The sequence below is a fragment of the Asterias amurensis genome, chromosome 19 (genome assembly GCF_032118995.1).
Source record: "Asterias amurensis chromosome 19, ASM3211899v1".
Taxonomy (NCBI): domain Eukaryota; kingdom Metazoa; phylum Echinodermata; class Asteroidea; order Forcipulatida; family Asteriidae; genus Asterias; species Asterias amurensis.
The window spans coordinates 8,488,686-8,506,611 of NC_092666.1; the positions used below are offsets into that span (position 1 = coordinate 8,488,686).

General features: G+C 37.7%; 1 protein-coding gene across 1 annotated transcript in view; it reads right to left on the reverse strand.

Moving 5' to 3' along the window:
* Positions 1–16,683, reverse strand: part of LOC139951455 (DNA-directed RNA polymerases I, II, and III subunit RPABC3-like) — a 49,881-nt gene extending 33,198 nt beyond the window's left edge. Inside the window, exon 1 of the mRNA XM_071950361.1 lies at positions 16,524–16,683. Within this exon, the coding sequence (XP_071806462.1) occupies positions 16,524–16,596 (73 nt within the window). The 5' untranslated portion in view covers positions 16,597–16,683. The remainder of the gene's footprint in view (positions 1–16,523) is intronic.
* Between the last annotated feature and the right edge of the window lie 1,243 nt (positions 16,684–17,926).

The window sequence follows — 17,926 nt, forward strand, 5'->3', positions numbered from 1 at the left end:
ATTTTCACAGGTTTGTTATTTTATGCATGTTGAAATATACCAAGTGAGAAGACTGGTCTTTGACAATTACCAATAGTGTCCAGTGTCTTTAAAACATTATTAGTTATATACCTACATGTACTTGTAAAACCAACTACATGAATCATCCTACCAAGTAGGTGCTGAAGGCGCAACAATAAAAAATAAAAAACTTACAGGTAGAAAAAACATAAAACATTTAAATTAAACTGTGCCGCTGTACAATGTTGGCTAATGTCATGGGGTCAGTTTTAAGGGAGGTTTTGAAAATGTGCAGTGACGAAACAAAGATTGAAAACACACAATGAAAACTCACACAGTTTGTAAAATCAGAGAATTTAGGCCTACACAGATTTCCAATCAAATCATCATCCCCCACCCCACCCTACCATCTTATATTATTATAAATTAACATTAACAGGTACCTTCATGTTTGAACCCTCAGATAACAGCATAACACTCTCTTCATCTGACCACTTCATCCTCATTTTTCAAAAGATAACAATCAACAGCTGCATCTTTAAATCAAGAATCCTTCAGCCTATAGAGTCAACCCATTCTGAACACTTTACCTTACTCTGCTCGTTGACAACACAATAATTATAGCCCGGGAGTGAGTTCATCTTTATTAATAGATATGATGTCATTCCCTCGCCACGTGTTTAGTCATTTTTGTAAGAGAGTCAGGCTATTCACTTTTACACCCATCTGAATTGAGGAGTGTCCAGTCGTACGACATCATGTAAATCAATGTCACTAATGTAGCTTTTCCCTGGCTGGGCCAAAGGAATGGAACAAATTACCCAAATTGATCAGGGAATCATCTTCTACTGCCATAACAAAAACTCAACACCTACTTTTTCAGTCAGCCTGTCATTAATCCTTTGTTGTTCTGTTTGCTTTGTTCTTGTTTTATTTATTGTCCAGCGTGTTGATCTGTGTTAGAGGCGCTATATAAACACCTATATTATAGTTTAGTACACAATATTGATTAATATCAGGCATGTGAGAAACTTTCCATGAAAAAAAAACAGGAAAAGAGAAAACCGGGCAAGAAAAAAAAAAAGAGGACAAAATATTCCTATATTTTTGTACACAGAAAATGAAACAAAAAGAGGAAAATCTAAACCCCAAAAGAGGCAATCAGCTGAAAAGAGAAATTCTCACATGCCTGTTAAATATAAAAGAAAAGAAAAATGAGTATCTAACTTCTCCCTCGGCCATGTCAGCATCCTTTTTAAAATAAACCAGGTCAAACAAAATCGAGAAAAAAGTACTTGGTAGGAAGAATATCATGTAGAGTTTCCAGATTTTGTATTTCCAGATATTTAGAATTGAAATATCGAGAAAAATATTCCATAATGAACCGCAGGGTCAGATGTAAGATTGGTTAATTTCCTGGTAACTTCATGCAGAATTTTTTTTGGGAGGGGGGGGGGGGGACAGCAGACAACCGTTTGTGAACCTCATCAAACCTCAAAAGATAACATTAAAATTGGAACGGTTTGAATTTTCCTTGCCAAGTGTCTTGTGTGTTTGCCATGTCTACTGAGCTACTGAGATAAATGATCTTAAAGGATTGTGTAGATCTTAAAGGATTTGTAGAACTGATAAAATAGTCGCAGGGTTAATACTTTGTGTAATCATCCATGAAAGAGTAACCTACGAAAAAATTTATTTTAAAAACAATTGTGTGAGTAAGGAGAAAACGGTCAACTTTCTCACAACCAAAATCAGGATCCCTGATAAAGTTTTCTCAATAATGACCTCATTTCAGAGAGAAACATTTTACAGAACAAACTGTTCCAGTGTGAACTTCGTTTAAATATTTTGTTCATTTTGTTATCGTTACCCAACATAAATGGGCTTGCCATAGCATCGTCACACTCATTGTTTAAAAAAAGAAAAAAAAAAAAAGAAAAAAAAAAAAGTGACTCTTTTTTTTTTCAAACACAAAAGGTTGCATATTGTGTCCTCACAAAAGGTCACAGCTTTGTAGTAACCCATTCCACTTAACATCATCTTTAAAATAATCTAGGGAGTGTCACTTTGGGAGTTGTGTACCACTGTGTGCAAGTAGACTTGAGGTGATGCTGTGTTTAAAGCCATTATACACTTTCGGAACAGAAACAAAAAATAAAAGCTCACAGATTTACAAATAACTTACAGGGTTTACAGAAGGTAATGGTGAAAGACTTCTCTTGAAATATTATTCCATGAAATGCTTTACTTTATGAGCAAACATTCAAACAATTATCAATTCTCGATATCGAGAATTACAGATTTTTTAAAACACATTTCAGGACACGGCAAATCACTCGGAAACAAGGGTGGGTTTTCCCGTTATTTTCTCCCGACTCCGATGACCGATTGAGCCTAAATTTTCACAGGTTTTTTTATTTTATATGTAAGTTGTGATACACGAAGTGTGGGCCTTTGGACAATACTGTTTACCGAAAGTGTCCAATGGCTTTAAAGAGGGGCTCCAAGGTTCAATTTAGTCATGTGATGCTTTCATTTACCAATAGATAGATTTAGAGTCCTCATGAAGGTGGGGAAAAGATACAAGTCTCCACCCTCTGTTTGGAGCGCTGCTTTAAAGGTACAATTACACCCTTAAAGAATACAAAGAGCATGATCAAATACATCTGTTCTGTTACATGTTCTGTTCTGTGGACAATACTGTTTACTGAAAGTGTCCGATGGCTTTAACTACAAATGTGTCATACTTTTCAATTCAATTTGTCTCTCAGAATGATAAGACAGTACTGTGCAAGGGGTTAATCCTAGGAGTTAATCATATCATTATAGAAAATTTCATTTTCTAGTCATCAGAACATTTCAAGGGGCACCATGGTAATGATTATGACCAGGGGCCTGGGGGGTGGTTGCCTCCCCTACACATGTACATGTGTGAAATTTCAGGTTTCCACTATAGACCATATTGAAAACACCCTTTGCAGGTATGAAAGTCGCCATCTTGTAGGTCAAACCGTATGCGCGTCTAAACGCGTACAAAGAAACACGCAGCTTTCTTGGTTAGATTTCTACGGCACAAGCACGCACGCACGCACACACACACACACGCACACAGACGCCATCTTGTAGAGCAGTTATTTGAATGGTGACGTCATATTAAATACGATCTATACTCTGTAAATATTGTCACCTTCAAGAAAAAGTAAAATGTTTGCCTAATTTAAACTCATTTGCTAATATTTTCATCTGAATTACTGTCTTGATGAAAAAACAGAAACTGAAGACCCCACAAATTACCATGCTTATAATGTTAAAGCTTGACTGCTACTTGTACTATACAGTTCCTGACATGACATTCAACGCTAGTCATTATTTTCACTAAAACATATGACAACCTTGTTTTCAAATTTAATATTTTCATCGGTTGATTTGATCACTGCTAAAATTAATTAAGAAACCATCACTACCCCTTTAATAATATGTAATTTAAGGTGTGCCCCAACCACAATATTGTATGTAATTACAGAGTACACATTAAATAGTATTTGTAAATTTCCATGTTCCATAAGTTATGTTGTCATACATGTACATGAAAAACCACTTAAAGAGAGCTTCATCATATTCAGACTTCCCCCTCAGTTCATAGATCATAAATATTCAGCAGTAAAATATCTGCCCAACAACAGTGCAACTCAGCCAATGGCAGCAGAGTGATGTGTGCCTGGCAACAGCAACCACACGCAGCCAGCCAATAAGGGGGCTGTTGCTAAGTGGGAAAGTTTTGCTAATTTGCATAATGTCCAGCATGATGAGTATTAGCTTCTATGATTCAGATTCGCCCACTGTTATAACGGTGTTCGCTGTTTGTGCAACCGACATGTAATGTACAGTTTTGTCAACCATTGATCAAGTCTATCATTATATATCCAAGAATGTTATGTGTAAATCTCAGTTGAGAGGCCTGCAAAAGGTCACCGAGGTCAAGTGGTTAGACTGCAGGACTTGCAATCACAAGGTTGTGGGTTCGATCCCCAGCTAATCGCTGATTTCACAATGACTTGAACAAATATTGTCTTCTAGTTAATGAATCACAATTTCTTGATTTGTGTAATTCATAATCATATATGCTAAACCGATGTTTTTTTACGAGAGAGATTGGCTGTTGCCAGCTTGGTGTTTATATCCCTTTGTGGGAGTTTGCCGAGTTCCCTTGATGGGAAAATCATTCAAAAAACAAACAAACAAACCCTGTCATTTGGTGGATGTTAAGTTTGAATCAGAGACACACAATTTATATGATTTAATTACATTACAATACAATACATTACACAATTAGGCATTTGTATACCGCTATTTCATTTAGATCACAGCGGTTCGATGATATGTATGACTCAAGAAAAGTAAAGGAAATTAAGGAAAGGGAAAACATTGTACCCATAAAACATGTGATGTACGTGTGCTTGGTACAATTCATTCCTACTTCTGAAATATAATTCAAACTGCCTAGTATTATACCAGCAATCTCGAGCGGTGGTCTAGAGGTAAAACATGGGGCCGGTAAAATGCCGAGCTTACTAGCCCGGTGGGGTACCGCACAAGACCTGGGCCCAATTTCATAGAGCTACTAAGCACAACAATAAGTTTGCTTAGCATGAAATTTCTTCTCATAAAAACAGGATTATCAACCAAATTTCCATTTGATGCCTATAGATTGTCACTGGTATTCAGCTGGTGTTTGCTTAAATAATAAATCCTGAAAATCACGTGGACTTGGACATTTCGTTGGTAATCATGTTTTATCAAGGAAGAAATTTCATGCTAAACAAATTGTTGTGCTTAGCAGCTCTATGAAATTGGGCCCTGGACATCAACAATTGTTTCGTTGCAGCGCAAAAAAATCAAGTTCATCAGCCCAGACAATGCAAGGATACAATTCAATTAGGAACATCTTCCTGAGACCACCAAGTCACTTAAACGATCGTGGAACAATAGGAAATTATCAATTCATCCCTTAATTCAAACCACATCGTGTCTGGGAGCAAAGGCTATCACACACCCAGCATGTATTTGACAGCTCAAACACTTTTTCTGATTCAAGTGACGTTTGAAGCTTTTGCACAGTGTGGGGGGATAAGGAAGTGACTGTAATGCAGTGAACTTGCTGGTACAGGGGAGGATTTCTGAACTCATTCAGTCAATGGTTTATTAAATAAGGGAATCAATGTGTGGTGAAGAGGTTTTCAACTAGTGGTTTAATCCCAACGAGGCCTGGTTCTTGATAATATTGCCGAGACGAAGTCGAGGTAAATTATCAAGAACCAGGCCTCGGCAGGTTTAAACCACTAGTTGAAAACCGATTCAACACACTTCGATTCCAGTGTTGTAGCTAGGACATTTTTAGTGGTGGGCGCAGCTGAATTTAAACTTGGTCAGAAACTTTGTTGTAAGGATAGTTTTCAAGGCTAAATATTAACATTCCAATCGTGCCAAATGCACATTATATAAGATTCAAGAATCACAATTTTTAAGTATAATGACAATTGTTATTATAAAAATGTGTTAATACAAAATAATTGTGATGCATTTGTTGTGAACAGACTGTTTTTGAAATAGTTTCTGCTGTTTGCTTGTTGTAATCCCGCCGCGATAAAGTTGAACTTGAACTTTGAAGGTGGAGTAACTGTCTCGATAGTCTCATGGTACAGTTTCATTCTCAGCACTAACTGTTCAAAGCTGCACGAGATACTTTTATATCATCTTCCAATCTTTTTGCATTTTCCAAAAAAGTCGTCCAGCTTACCGTACGTTGCGAGGCCATCTTAAAATTTACACAGATCTCATTCAAGTTAAAAACCCAGCGCGCTGTCACACGTGTGGGCGAAGCGAACGTGTTTACATGCCTACATCCGGGACACGCGAACTCGTACACTAGACTTTACACAGCCCTTGTACTGTTGTGTGGCGATACTGTTTGTGTGTACATGGAATGCGTGAAATCCCCGCGAAAACCTCACGACTAGACTTGTAGTGCACTCTAGGGTCTACCACAGCGCGCGCTGGTGTACACCACATGTACATATATACATCGTCGTGTACATGTGCACGGTACCAGCACTGCTGTCAGCCTGTATAGACGGTACGCCTTCTACACTGTACTTTAGTTCGTTCAATAAAAACGTCAGGGCACATTTCACGAAGAAAACTTCACAAGATGGCAAGAGGCAAGTTACGTGGGAAAACACGTTTGAGGTTTTTATTGCTCGTAATTCTGGCTCAAAAAAATTACAAACTGCATTTAAAATGACAAAACACGAAAAAACATGACATTCTAGTCTTGCAATGTGATCAATATCAGTAGAACTTTTTATTTTTTATTAATTTTGGGGGAAATTTTGTGGTGGGCGGCAGTCTATTTTTCAGCTGAAGTGCCGGGCGGAAATTGTCAGTGCTGGGCGGGCCCGCCCACCGCCGCCCACCGTGGCTACAACGCTGTTCGATTCCCATTCATAAATACCTTTTCGGCCAAAAAACATCAACACTTATCATGCTTATGGTCAAAAAGTAAATTAAATGCAAATTTTTTAAATTTTCAATGATTTCTTTCAACACAACACCCCTCCAGCTATGAAATGGTAAGGCCCAGTCAAGGCCCTCGGGTAAACAACTCCTTATAAGGGAATGCTGTGCGCGTCGCGCGTATCGCATGATGTGGCACAACTGTCTCGGCCGTAACGAAGAAACTGTCTTATCAGCACAGGTGCAAACTCCTGGTCACACCCATGTTTCAACACTTTTTACTGGTCATAAACAAAGGTTTATACACACCCACGTGACGCGCTCTCCACCAATAGCAAGAGCGAAACTGTCTGAGGTATTTATGAATATCTATTTAATACGCTGCCAGCAGCAGTATTACATGAACAGTTACATAATGAATGGCACAATATTTAGACTGAAAATGTTGTGTGCACACAGATTCAGATTGCTAATATTGAAAAGCAAACTGATGATATTTTGAGTAGCAACTAATACTTTTTGAGTAGAATTTTGTTATGCTATTATATTTTACATTGGCAATCTTTCATTTGGGTACACCAAATAAATGTGCGCTGTTGAAAAGAGTGACATAATACTTTTTTCTCCTCAAAATGAGCAGAGTTAAAGGTTTGAAACACAATAAGCTCTATTCAGAGCCAACGCCATCCCCAAAGGAAATAATTTACACATGGTTGTACATGTAGGCCTATTACTCTTAAAACTACAGCTTTGACTAAATTTTTAAATATAGTGCCTTTTAGTGACAACTTTAAAAGAGTTGGATTTAACAACATGAACAATTTCAATGAATGTTATCCAAATTAAATCTATATGTATCACACTGAATGTTAAAAACTCCTATTTAAGACCAATTTAACTTTACATTGGCTGCATCCACGAAACCATTGCATGGTGCTAAGTAAAGGAAAAAAGGTCTCATACATAAAAAATAGCTCCGCAATGACTTGCAAGAAACTACTAAACAAAAAGCGCCTTGAGCATCACTGAGTGACGGATCCCCTATACTTGTATAAGAAGCCACCATTATTAATACACAAAGAGTTGTCACTCAATGCGCTAAATTAACACAAATACAAGTTTAAAAGCGTACAGTTTTAAAGGCAGTGGCAGAATTGGTAATTACTCAAAATACGTATTAGCATAAAACCTTACTTGGTAACGAGTAATGGGGAGAGGTTGATAGTATAAAAAATTGTGAGGCAAGACTCTCTCTGAAGTAACGCAGTTTTTGAGAAAGATGTATTTTTCCGCGAACTTGATTTCAAAACCTCGGATTTAGAATTTGAGGTCTCGAAATCAAGCATCTGAAAGCAGACAACTTCGTGTGACTAAGGGTGTATTTTATTTCATTCATATCTCGCAACCTCGACGACCAATTGAGCTCAAATTTTGTTATTTTATGCATATGTTTAGATACACAAAGTGAGAAGACTGGTCTTTGACAATTACCAATAGTGTCCACTGTCTTTAAAAGCGTACAGTTTTAAGTAGTTGTTAAGATTGTACCTGGAGATAGTTGGTTCAAGTCCCAGTCTAGTTAACTTTTCTTTGTTCAACCCAAACGTTTTTAAAAGGGAAGTAAGATTTAATACTCTATTTTATTCTAACGTACATGTAGGTGGCATGGAATCACACACAGACAAGGAAGGCCATGGCCCAAGTTGCCCCTGGACTTCGTCTTGGCACCCTCCAAAAGTTGTCAAAAAATTTCCATTGGAAAGTGCCCTTTGCAAAATGAAAATTGCCTTGCCCTTTTTAACACCCAATTAATTTGTCTTTAAGGGATAAACTGTGCACTTAGAATGAGTGTATTCTTTGTGTACTTTTATTTAAAGGAACATTACAGAATTGGTTTTGCTTGCAAAAAAGTTGCTGGCAGTGTAAGTACACTTATGTAATCCACTATATACATAAACTGACAAAGCTGTAGAAGTTTGAGATCGATCGGCCATCTGGGTCACGAGAGAATAGTGAAAAACCAATTACAAATTTTGCATTGCATTGATGCCAAAACAAAAATGAATAAAACGCTCACTGAGCGATAAACTCCAAACGCGAAATTACAGTATTTATTTCTTATCAAATATGACATTTTAGACAGAAACATTTCAAGGGATGTTTTCTACTACCATCATCATTAGACCGTGTAAGTTTTATGTAAATCTGTGATCTCCACGATTTTTCACCAAATTCTCACCAATTCTGTAACGTTACTTTGAATTTATTTTATCTATTTTATTTAAAACAATGAGCATTGAGACCACAAAGCCACACTTATATTTCTGGACTTTTTTCTTTCTTTTCTTTTTGGTCAAACGATCCAAGTGTGACTGCAGCTTCTGAGTACAGTACGCATTTGTTGGAACTGTTGGTTTAAAATATTAGTTTCAGTTGCAGTTCCTACAGTACAGTCCTAGATGAAGGGAGTTTTCATATTCAGAATGGATTATATTTAAAAAATATCACTTCCTTGTTTCATGTCTAATCTAAACAAAAACGATTTCAGCACCAAGGCATGCATCATACCATGCAGTCCTTTGTTCTTCAACAAGTGGACATGGTTTAAGAGTCTATATTTACCATAGAGCTATATATATTGACTAGAGCGCTAACTTGCTCCGCGTTTTGAAGCCACCCTGAGCGCAGACATGTTTGATGTGTTGCGTGACTACAGAACGATTTTAATTTTAAGAGAACACACATTGCCGCGTTTTTTTTTTTTATTCGGCATGTGCGCTTTCATACGCGACTGCCCATTCGCGCGCGTCCCGGCTACGAAAACCATAAGTTCGACTTGATTGACGTACTAAAAAAAGCATACGCGCCTTTTAAACATGACACACATGACACTCGCAGTTTTGTACGCTCATCAGCAGATTGTGCGTTTACAATCTGAAAGCACACAACTTCGTGTGACAAGGGTGTTTCTTATTCTATTATTACCTCGCAAATTCAATAACCAATTGAGTTCAAATTTACACAGGTTCGTTATTTTATGCATATGTTGAGATACACCAAGTGAGAAGACTGGTCTTTGACAATTACCAATAGTGTCCACTGTCTTTAAGTAAACAAGGCACAACATGCTTTCCTTTCAGGGTTGAACGATACTTCTTACTAGTTTCATTTTCAACTTTTGATTTACAGCTTGCATTTTTCTGGCATCAGTTTCAACCACTAACGTTCTTTTAGTTTAGATCCAATGAACTTTATTTGAAACTGAAGATGATATTATCTTCATTTATTGTCCTTTCCTTTTAGCCGACTAATGATCGATATTGATCGTACAATGTTTTTTCCACTTGAAGTCACAAAGAGTACAGCCATCGATTTCACAAAACTCTTCCTAACTTAAGACTAATCTTAGGACTTAGGACGAGTCCCAACTCTACACTGTAGCATGCAGACCTTAAGATTAATGTTACGTTAGGACGAGTTACTCGTCCTAACTCGAGATAAGAGGAGTCCTAACTCTTTGTGAAATCGACCCCTGTTGTTCATCTTTACGGAGAATTAATTATGTAGCTGTGGTTGCAACTAGATGGATTTACAATGAATTGTGAAACTTCAAGCTGGTTCGAAAGTAAAAAAGGAAGAAAATTGTGAGCCTTTGATGTACAATTTTATGTAAAATTTCAAGTTTGTTTGACCCCAAAATTTCCATAAAAGGGTCTTGAAAATCAAGGTTTTTTTTGCCATGACATGAACCAATACTCACAGTGAATGAAGATGTACGTATGTAATATAATTTACTTGTAGAAGTTTCAGCTTCATGACATTAGTCGTCAAATTTTTGAGACAAAATTTATTTTTATGATTTATTTTCACTCATTTCTCAAAACCCCTCAAAACAGCACCTTAGCAAGTAATATTCAAAGGGAAGCTCTCTACTATCATTATCTTTAAACCGTGTAATTTAAAGTAAATCTGTGGACGTTTGTGTTTTGTGTCGTCATTAAAAAAGTACTTGCAAAACGTTTTTAAAACCAAAATATGAAAAGTCGGCAAAACCAAATCAAATCAGTGGTATCTTTTTAAAACCATAGCAAAAGGTCCTTACTCTATGCTTTAAAACAAGCTACATGTAAGAGGGAACCTTGCAGAAAGTAACTCCACATGGTGTTTGATTTCACTGGTACCAAACCCCTGGGCCTAGACCAGCCAAGGATGAGCCTGGCAGGATGTGGAGTAGTTTATCATCAGGAAACAGCTTTTAAAATGGCCTAGAACAAAGGATGTAACATCCTTTAGAAGTTTAATCACCTGGTCTTAAGGAGTGTTTAGGAAAACCGTTTCCCCTTTTCCAGATACTAGGGAGTTTTTATTTTCTAGGGGCCTGGATTTTGATTTCTAAAAGGCACGACATCCACGAAGCACAATTACCAGAAAAACCTTGCTTAGAAAAAACAAGAAGAAAAACCCGCTCATGGTACAAAAAAAGTGACATGACAGGTGTTAGATTCATTAGGACAGCGACTCTCCAGAAATGAACAAAACTTGCATCTTTAATTTGTTAAAGAACGTTTATAAGTTTAAAGACACGGGACACTATTGGTAATTGTCAATGACCAGCCTTCTCATCTCACTTGCTGTATCTCAACATATGCATAAAAAAAAAAAAATGTACAAACTTGAGCTCAATCGGTCATCGAAGTTGCGAGATACATGTAATAATGAAAGATAAAAAACCCTTGTCACACGAAGTTGTGTGCTTTCATATGATTAATTTCGAGACCTCAAATTCTAAATCTGAGGTCTCAAGATCAAATTCGTGGAAAATTACTTCTTTCTCGAAAAGTACTCCACTTGAGAGGGAGCCGTTTCTCACAATGTTTTATACTACCAACCTCTCCCCCATTACTCGTTACCAAGTAAGGTTTCGTGCTAATAATTATTTGGAGTAGTTACCAATAGTGTCCACTGCCTTTAATAATTGTTTAAATATTTTTTTAAGGATTTAGCTCAGAACGTTCCGTCTGAAACACATGATTCTTCACACAATTTGTTATTTTAATTGCCATAAACTACCGATTATAAAAGGAAAGACCTATTCAGATGTGACAGAAATTTTCTTATGTTGTCTGTTTTTTTTTTTTCACAGAGAGATTGCCTAACATCACAAGTTATGACAACCACTCTAAGGTGAGGGCTGCACATTGCTGATTTGGGCCATCGACCCAAATCAACTGTCACCAGGGGGCACGTTGCCGCCAACTCCTGGGACTGAAACAGGGTTACCCCCTACACAGTTGGTAAGGGTGTAGGCATGTTCTAACCAGTATGGGCCTGGTAGAGCAAAATGCAATTTAACTTCCCAACTTATAAAACTACTATAGGATCTCATTTTTAGGAAGAATTTTGAAATGATGGCATAAACACCTTTTGGGTAACCCCTGAAAGGACTTCATGGAAAAGTATCTTCAGTACAAATTCAACAAAATCAAAACGCACACATCCCTTTATTTTTCCCCCAGGCAAATATGAAAACATCTGAATAGCGGATCATTTATAAAAGTCAAACATTTCTCATTTACATGCATGCATCGGTTTATTAACAGGCCTAGAGATGCACTGAGGCCAAAGCGTCTCGGCCTTGGTCATCTTCAAAAGTCTCCAAGACATGAAAGTGCTCCTTTGTTAATTAAAAAATGGCCTTGGCCTATCAAAGATAAAATGCCATGCTTACAGTCCTGCATGCCTAATGTGCACAAAATCCCTGACAAATAATTCAACGTTTTCTTGAAAACATACTCACTCTTTTTTTGACAAATTTGTGTACAAGTTGATTCAATTTCAAATACATGTACATTTAAAAGCAGTTTAAGGCATTCTTATTTTGACACTTGAAAGACTTGTCCTGAAAAAATAATTAAAACCATGTTGTGTTTTTGTAGACCAACAAATTTCTTCCCAAAAAGTCGTCGGTTCCACCAAACTCATCCCAACTTAGAATTAATCCTAGGACTACGTATCCACATAGACGTTAGGACCACATAAACGTTAGGACGCATTGAACCCGTCTTAAAGTTAGGACGGGTTACTCGTCCTAACACGATATAGGATTAACCCTAGTGTTTCATGAAATCGGCTGCAGTAAACAACTCAAATCATTATCAGCATCAGGCCTGATACTCTATGGGGGCAATGAAGGCGATTGCATCCATGCCCCCCTGGTTATTGCCTTGGTGCCATTTCAAAAACGAAGCATACAGGCCTACAGCATCTATGGTAGAATGCTTGAACACTGCTTGGTGTTACAATGGATCAAGACACGCCCAATCGGCAAAAACAAGCCTGTCATGGCCATGTGACTTGTCCACGGTGTTCCAGTATGATCATGTGATTCACTTGGCACAAGTCCAAGTTCATTTTTAGTTTCCTTGTTCCGCTAGCTGTTTGGGCTGGTGGGCAAATACGTCTAATGTTTGGATGCTCTTTGGTGAAAATAAACGAAATGTATGCACAGACTTAAAATACATTTAGACCTTCGCACAAAAGACCTCATGTATCGGGTGCCCTCGACCTCATTTTAGATTTTCTTCCCGTAGGAGGGTGCCCTCGCCTAAAGTTCAAAAGGAGGTTGTTCATTGGCCAGTCCTGTGCGTGCTGCATACAAATTTATGCGTCCCCATTGTTTCGTCTCCGTGTTTTACCTCCAAGATTGCTGATTGATAAACTTAATGCATTAAAATTATAAACTATGGGACCTATGAAAATCACATGTAAAGGGTGAAACTTGCCAAAATTTTCAAAGCGGCATTTGCATGAAACTCATTTTTTATGGCGAGTTGTGCATGTGGGGTGGGCCAGGGTCGGAAATTGACAAAGACAGCCACAAATATCTTTTTCCTTATTTAATCTTATTCAACCAGACTGGAGATTAGCCTTTAATAATATTACTATCGATAATTTAAAAACAATGTTCAAAATAAATTATGCAATTGCTTCTCATGATTGGGAAAAATTTGTTGAAAAATAAAAAGATCAAACAGTACAGGATATTAGAGTTGGTTTCAACTCTGTAATTGTGGTTGTTTGACTATAACTGATAGCAACCAATAAAGCATTGCCTGAAATAGCGCCCTCTTGTGGCTTGACAGTCGGACAATCATTGACCTTTGGTCACTGACATGGAAATCTTCTTAATTGGTTTGTACACACACCCTATGGCAAATTAGACCCAAACCTAGACAGACCAATCTGATTGGTCAGAATATCACAAAAACCTTTGATATGATTCAAACTTAACCGTTTTACCCTACTCTCTGTATCTCAACTTGCAACATTTGAACGAAAATCAAAACCATTCTTGTTTTTAAAATTCAAAATAAATGAAAATGATGGAGGAAAATTACTCTGAAATTCCATTCAGGCCATTCGTACATGCAATGTATGAAACACAATATTTTGTCGAGTAAGAATCAGTATATCATTAGGATGTGTTTTTCAACATTATTTTAAGGTTAGCTTTAATTTTCAAATAAAGCACTAAGATTTAACAGAAAATGCTGAAGTGGTTATAACCTTGTTGGATGCGACCAACAGGTGTTTTGTGGCTTCCTGACTGGCTATTTCTGTGGCATTGTTGTTATATATAGTAAATTTCAGTCAAGTGGAATAAATGAATCCAGTATGCACAGGAGGCTCAAATTTGAGATCGCTAGTTGGAGCGTGTGATAGCCAGCCAATCAATGGAGGGAGTTTTGCGAGGCTGATTATAATAAATAACCGCACGGCGCAATCTCAGACTTTAAATCAAGTCTAGTTTCAAGCGAGGGCTTTATAAGAGAGAGTAGCAATACCCAGCCTTAGCCTCTTGAGGGCGGTATTTAACCAACCAAGTGGTCACAGACAGAGCTTTTCTGCATAGAGCAGAATTTATTAGTTTGTTAGTGATAGATAAAATTGAATGCTCAATTTTATCTTTCACAAACCAAATTGATAAATTTTAAATCTTGAAGGTCACAACCGCACAATAATAAACCAACAAAACAAAATATAAACATTCAAAGCATCCTTCCTTTTATAAGCCAGATTTGCTTGGGTTTTTGTTAGGCAGTGGTTATTTTTCTTCTACTAGCAGTAAAAGCCGGAAGAGCACTGAATATGCATCCAGCAACAGTGACTGTTATGTGAGACTTTTGGGAACAACAAGCCGACAACGCTGACAACAAGTCCAGAGTGCCGACAACAAGTTTTTAAAAATACTCAAAAACGGCAAATAAACCATAGATATATTATAACTGTGTGTGCTTTGTAATACACGTATAAACCAAAATTGTATGGAAAAACTTCACTGAAAGTGTGAATTTTTAACCAGAAAAGAAAGCGGTAGGACGTCATCTTGGCTTAAAAATCGCGTTTGGACCAGTCCATTATGACAAGGGTAGATTTAGCGCTTATCGACAACATAGGGCAGGCGTCATGTGAAGACCTTCACTGCAGTGTGCACAGTTGAATGTCTTTATATGACGCCCGCCATCTATTGCTAGTCCCGTCTTACCTGCATTGTAATGGACTGGTCCAAACATGGTTTTAAGCCAAGATGACGTCCGACCGCTTTCCGTGTAAGTTAAGTTTTTTTTCTGGTTAAAATTCACACTATTCGTGACGTTTTTTCATTAAATTTGTGTTTATATTACAAAGCACACATAGTTCTAATATATCTATGGTTTATTTGCCGTTTTTGAGGTATTTAAAACTTGTTGTCAGCGTTCTGGACTTGTTGTCGGCTCGTAGTCGGCTTTTAGTAGGACGTCTTTGTTACTGCTTTCACAAGGCATTCACAGGGCAAAATTCACTATTATATAATGAAAATTGGGTAAAAATAGACAGGCCAATCAAAAATGGTATGGATTAATATAGGCCTACCACAGTACACAGTTATACAGTATACAGTTATACACCAGAACCAGAAATGAATGAGGACAGACAATGGGCCGGAGATTCCACAAATCGCACCCAATAGATTCAGTAATTTTAATCGTATACAACAAATTAATAATCAGCAGAATTTTGAAGTCTGCCGCCAAGTGTGAGCGTCTACATACACTTACCTGGGCCATTTCACACTGTTTGTTGACCCGACCAGATAGAGGCAGTGTCCAGGAAAATACACCTTCTTGATCCGACCGATACTCACAGTCTTGGTTATTCAATCTTCTACATGATGAAGATGACCGACAAGAAGATGACCGTAGCCGTAGGAATGAGACCATGCCTAGATCGACTCCTGACCTCCTCACATTGGAAGATGGGTAGACATCCTTCAATAGGTCAATGTTTTTTTACCCATTTTGCCATCATTTGTTGACACTTGACTTGACCAACTTCCAATGGCATTGGGTTCAGTGTTTTGGGTTTGTAAATTCATTCATTCATTCACTTACTTGTTTCTAACCAATGATCTCATCACTCAGTGAATCATACATATTTCGGTGTCATGATGTACAGGTTGTTGGTACACTGTGCACAATAACATTACAACAGTGTACATACATGTAGTCAGTGAAAGATTGGCAGATGAGATAGTTTTTTATAGATGACAATCAAAAATTAGATTGTAATTTTTCTGTGCAATTAATTATTGTTTCCACTTCGTTTCAGACCAGTGCAGTGGTGGTAAAAAAAGTGAGTGAAGTGACAATAATCGAATATTAATATGATGACTGAATAACTGCAGAACTACCGAACAGTGCAGAAATAAAGCAGACAGTGTATGTGTAGTTACTTCGTGTCTAGTTCAGTCCCAGAACGTTTCAGCACCGTGAGACCACCGAGGAATTCTGCCCAGACAAGCCCCGACTTGTCCGCCTACGTTCAGTCATGACACACGCTCCAAGTATTTCCAACATGGCGCCGCCCATGGGCGCACACGAGGATCTTTCAATATATCCGACAATCGCCTAAAACTGACACTTAACCAGGGATTTTTACCGACAGGAATTGAGAGTGATTCAAACACTTACCTCTGTCGAATTTCTTGCCATCTGGATCAATGTCCTTCACGTCGAAAATATCCTCAAAAAGTACACCGGACATGTTATGACTTGCCCGTTCACACAGACCGTAGAACAACTGGTTGTGTGTGAAACACCGGTGTTTCTCGCGATACTTCGCGCGGCTTTACAAGCTTTTGTTGCCTGGACGATTATGTTGGCCACTAGAGGGGGCTATTGCAAACTTGCTCTCAGACGACATCGACACAGCTCAGCTTTGTGCACCCACAATATCAACTGGGTGCCATCCCACTAAATAAACTCGCATATCATACAGTGTAAAATGCTAGGAATAAAAATACACGTAAACAATTAAAAGCCTCACAGCTGTTTATAGAAAAGGGGAAAGTTTTTCATGGACCCTTAAACATTCCTCCTCTCAATTTAATAATGGGAAGTCGAAAGGCCCGTCGAATTATTCTTTCTCTTTAATACAAAAAAATAGAGGGTCGAAACGTCAGGCCATTGTTTGCATCTTTACCCTCGGTCTTTGGTAAGTTGCTTGCTACAGCTATATTATTCTGTATAGGGCTTGGGTTCTTTTTCAAAATGGTCATACTAGATTTACATTAAACGATGGTTTGAAGATAATAGTGGAAAGCTTCCCTTAAAATATTACTTATGAGGTGCTGAAGTTTTTGAGCAAGACGAAAGTTATTTTCATGACATTGTTTTACTCATTTCTCAAAAAATACAGCATCTCAGCTCGTAATAATTCCAAGGAAGCTTTCTACTATCATTATCAAACTGTGTAAGTTTAGTGTAAATCTGTCGACATGTGTTTTTGTCCTACAAAAGTGCATGTGACCCTTTAAATATAAACACCATACAAGTACACCGGTGTCATTGTTTCCAAACATCTGAGGATCAATCTCATGTCAGGACAAATCAGGATCCCCTTTAAGTTACTTGGTGGAGTCATCAACCCCAAGGCCACACTATTGGGCACATTTTTTTTATCCCCTTCTGGGTTCTCAAATCTCTCTATTTTAATAATGTTAGGAGGTAGCACTCCTCTTTCTATCTATTTAAGTGGTTGCACCTTTTAGCTCAATGGTTGCACTCAATGGTTGCAGCAAGCAACCGACCAAAGTGCTGTTGCCGTGTTTGCTTCACGTGTGTTTGATTGTATTCAAGAACAAGAACAAGAACAAGAAGAACAAGAACAAGAACAAGAACAAGAAGAACAAGAACAAGAACAAGAACAAGAAGAACAAGAACAAGAACAAAAACAAGAAGAACAAGAACAAGAACAAAAACAAGAAGAACAAGAACAAGAACAAGAACAACAAGAACAAGAACAAGAACAAGAACAAGAACAAGAACAAGAACAAGAAGAACAAGAACAAGAACAAAAACAAGAAGAACAAGAA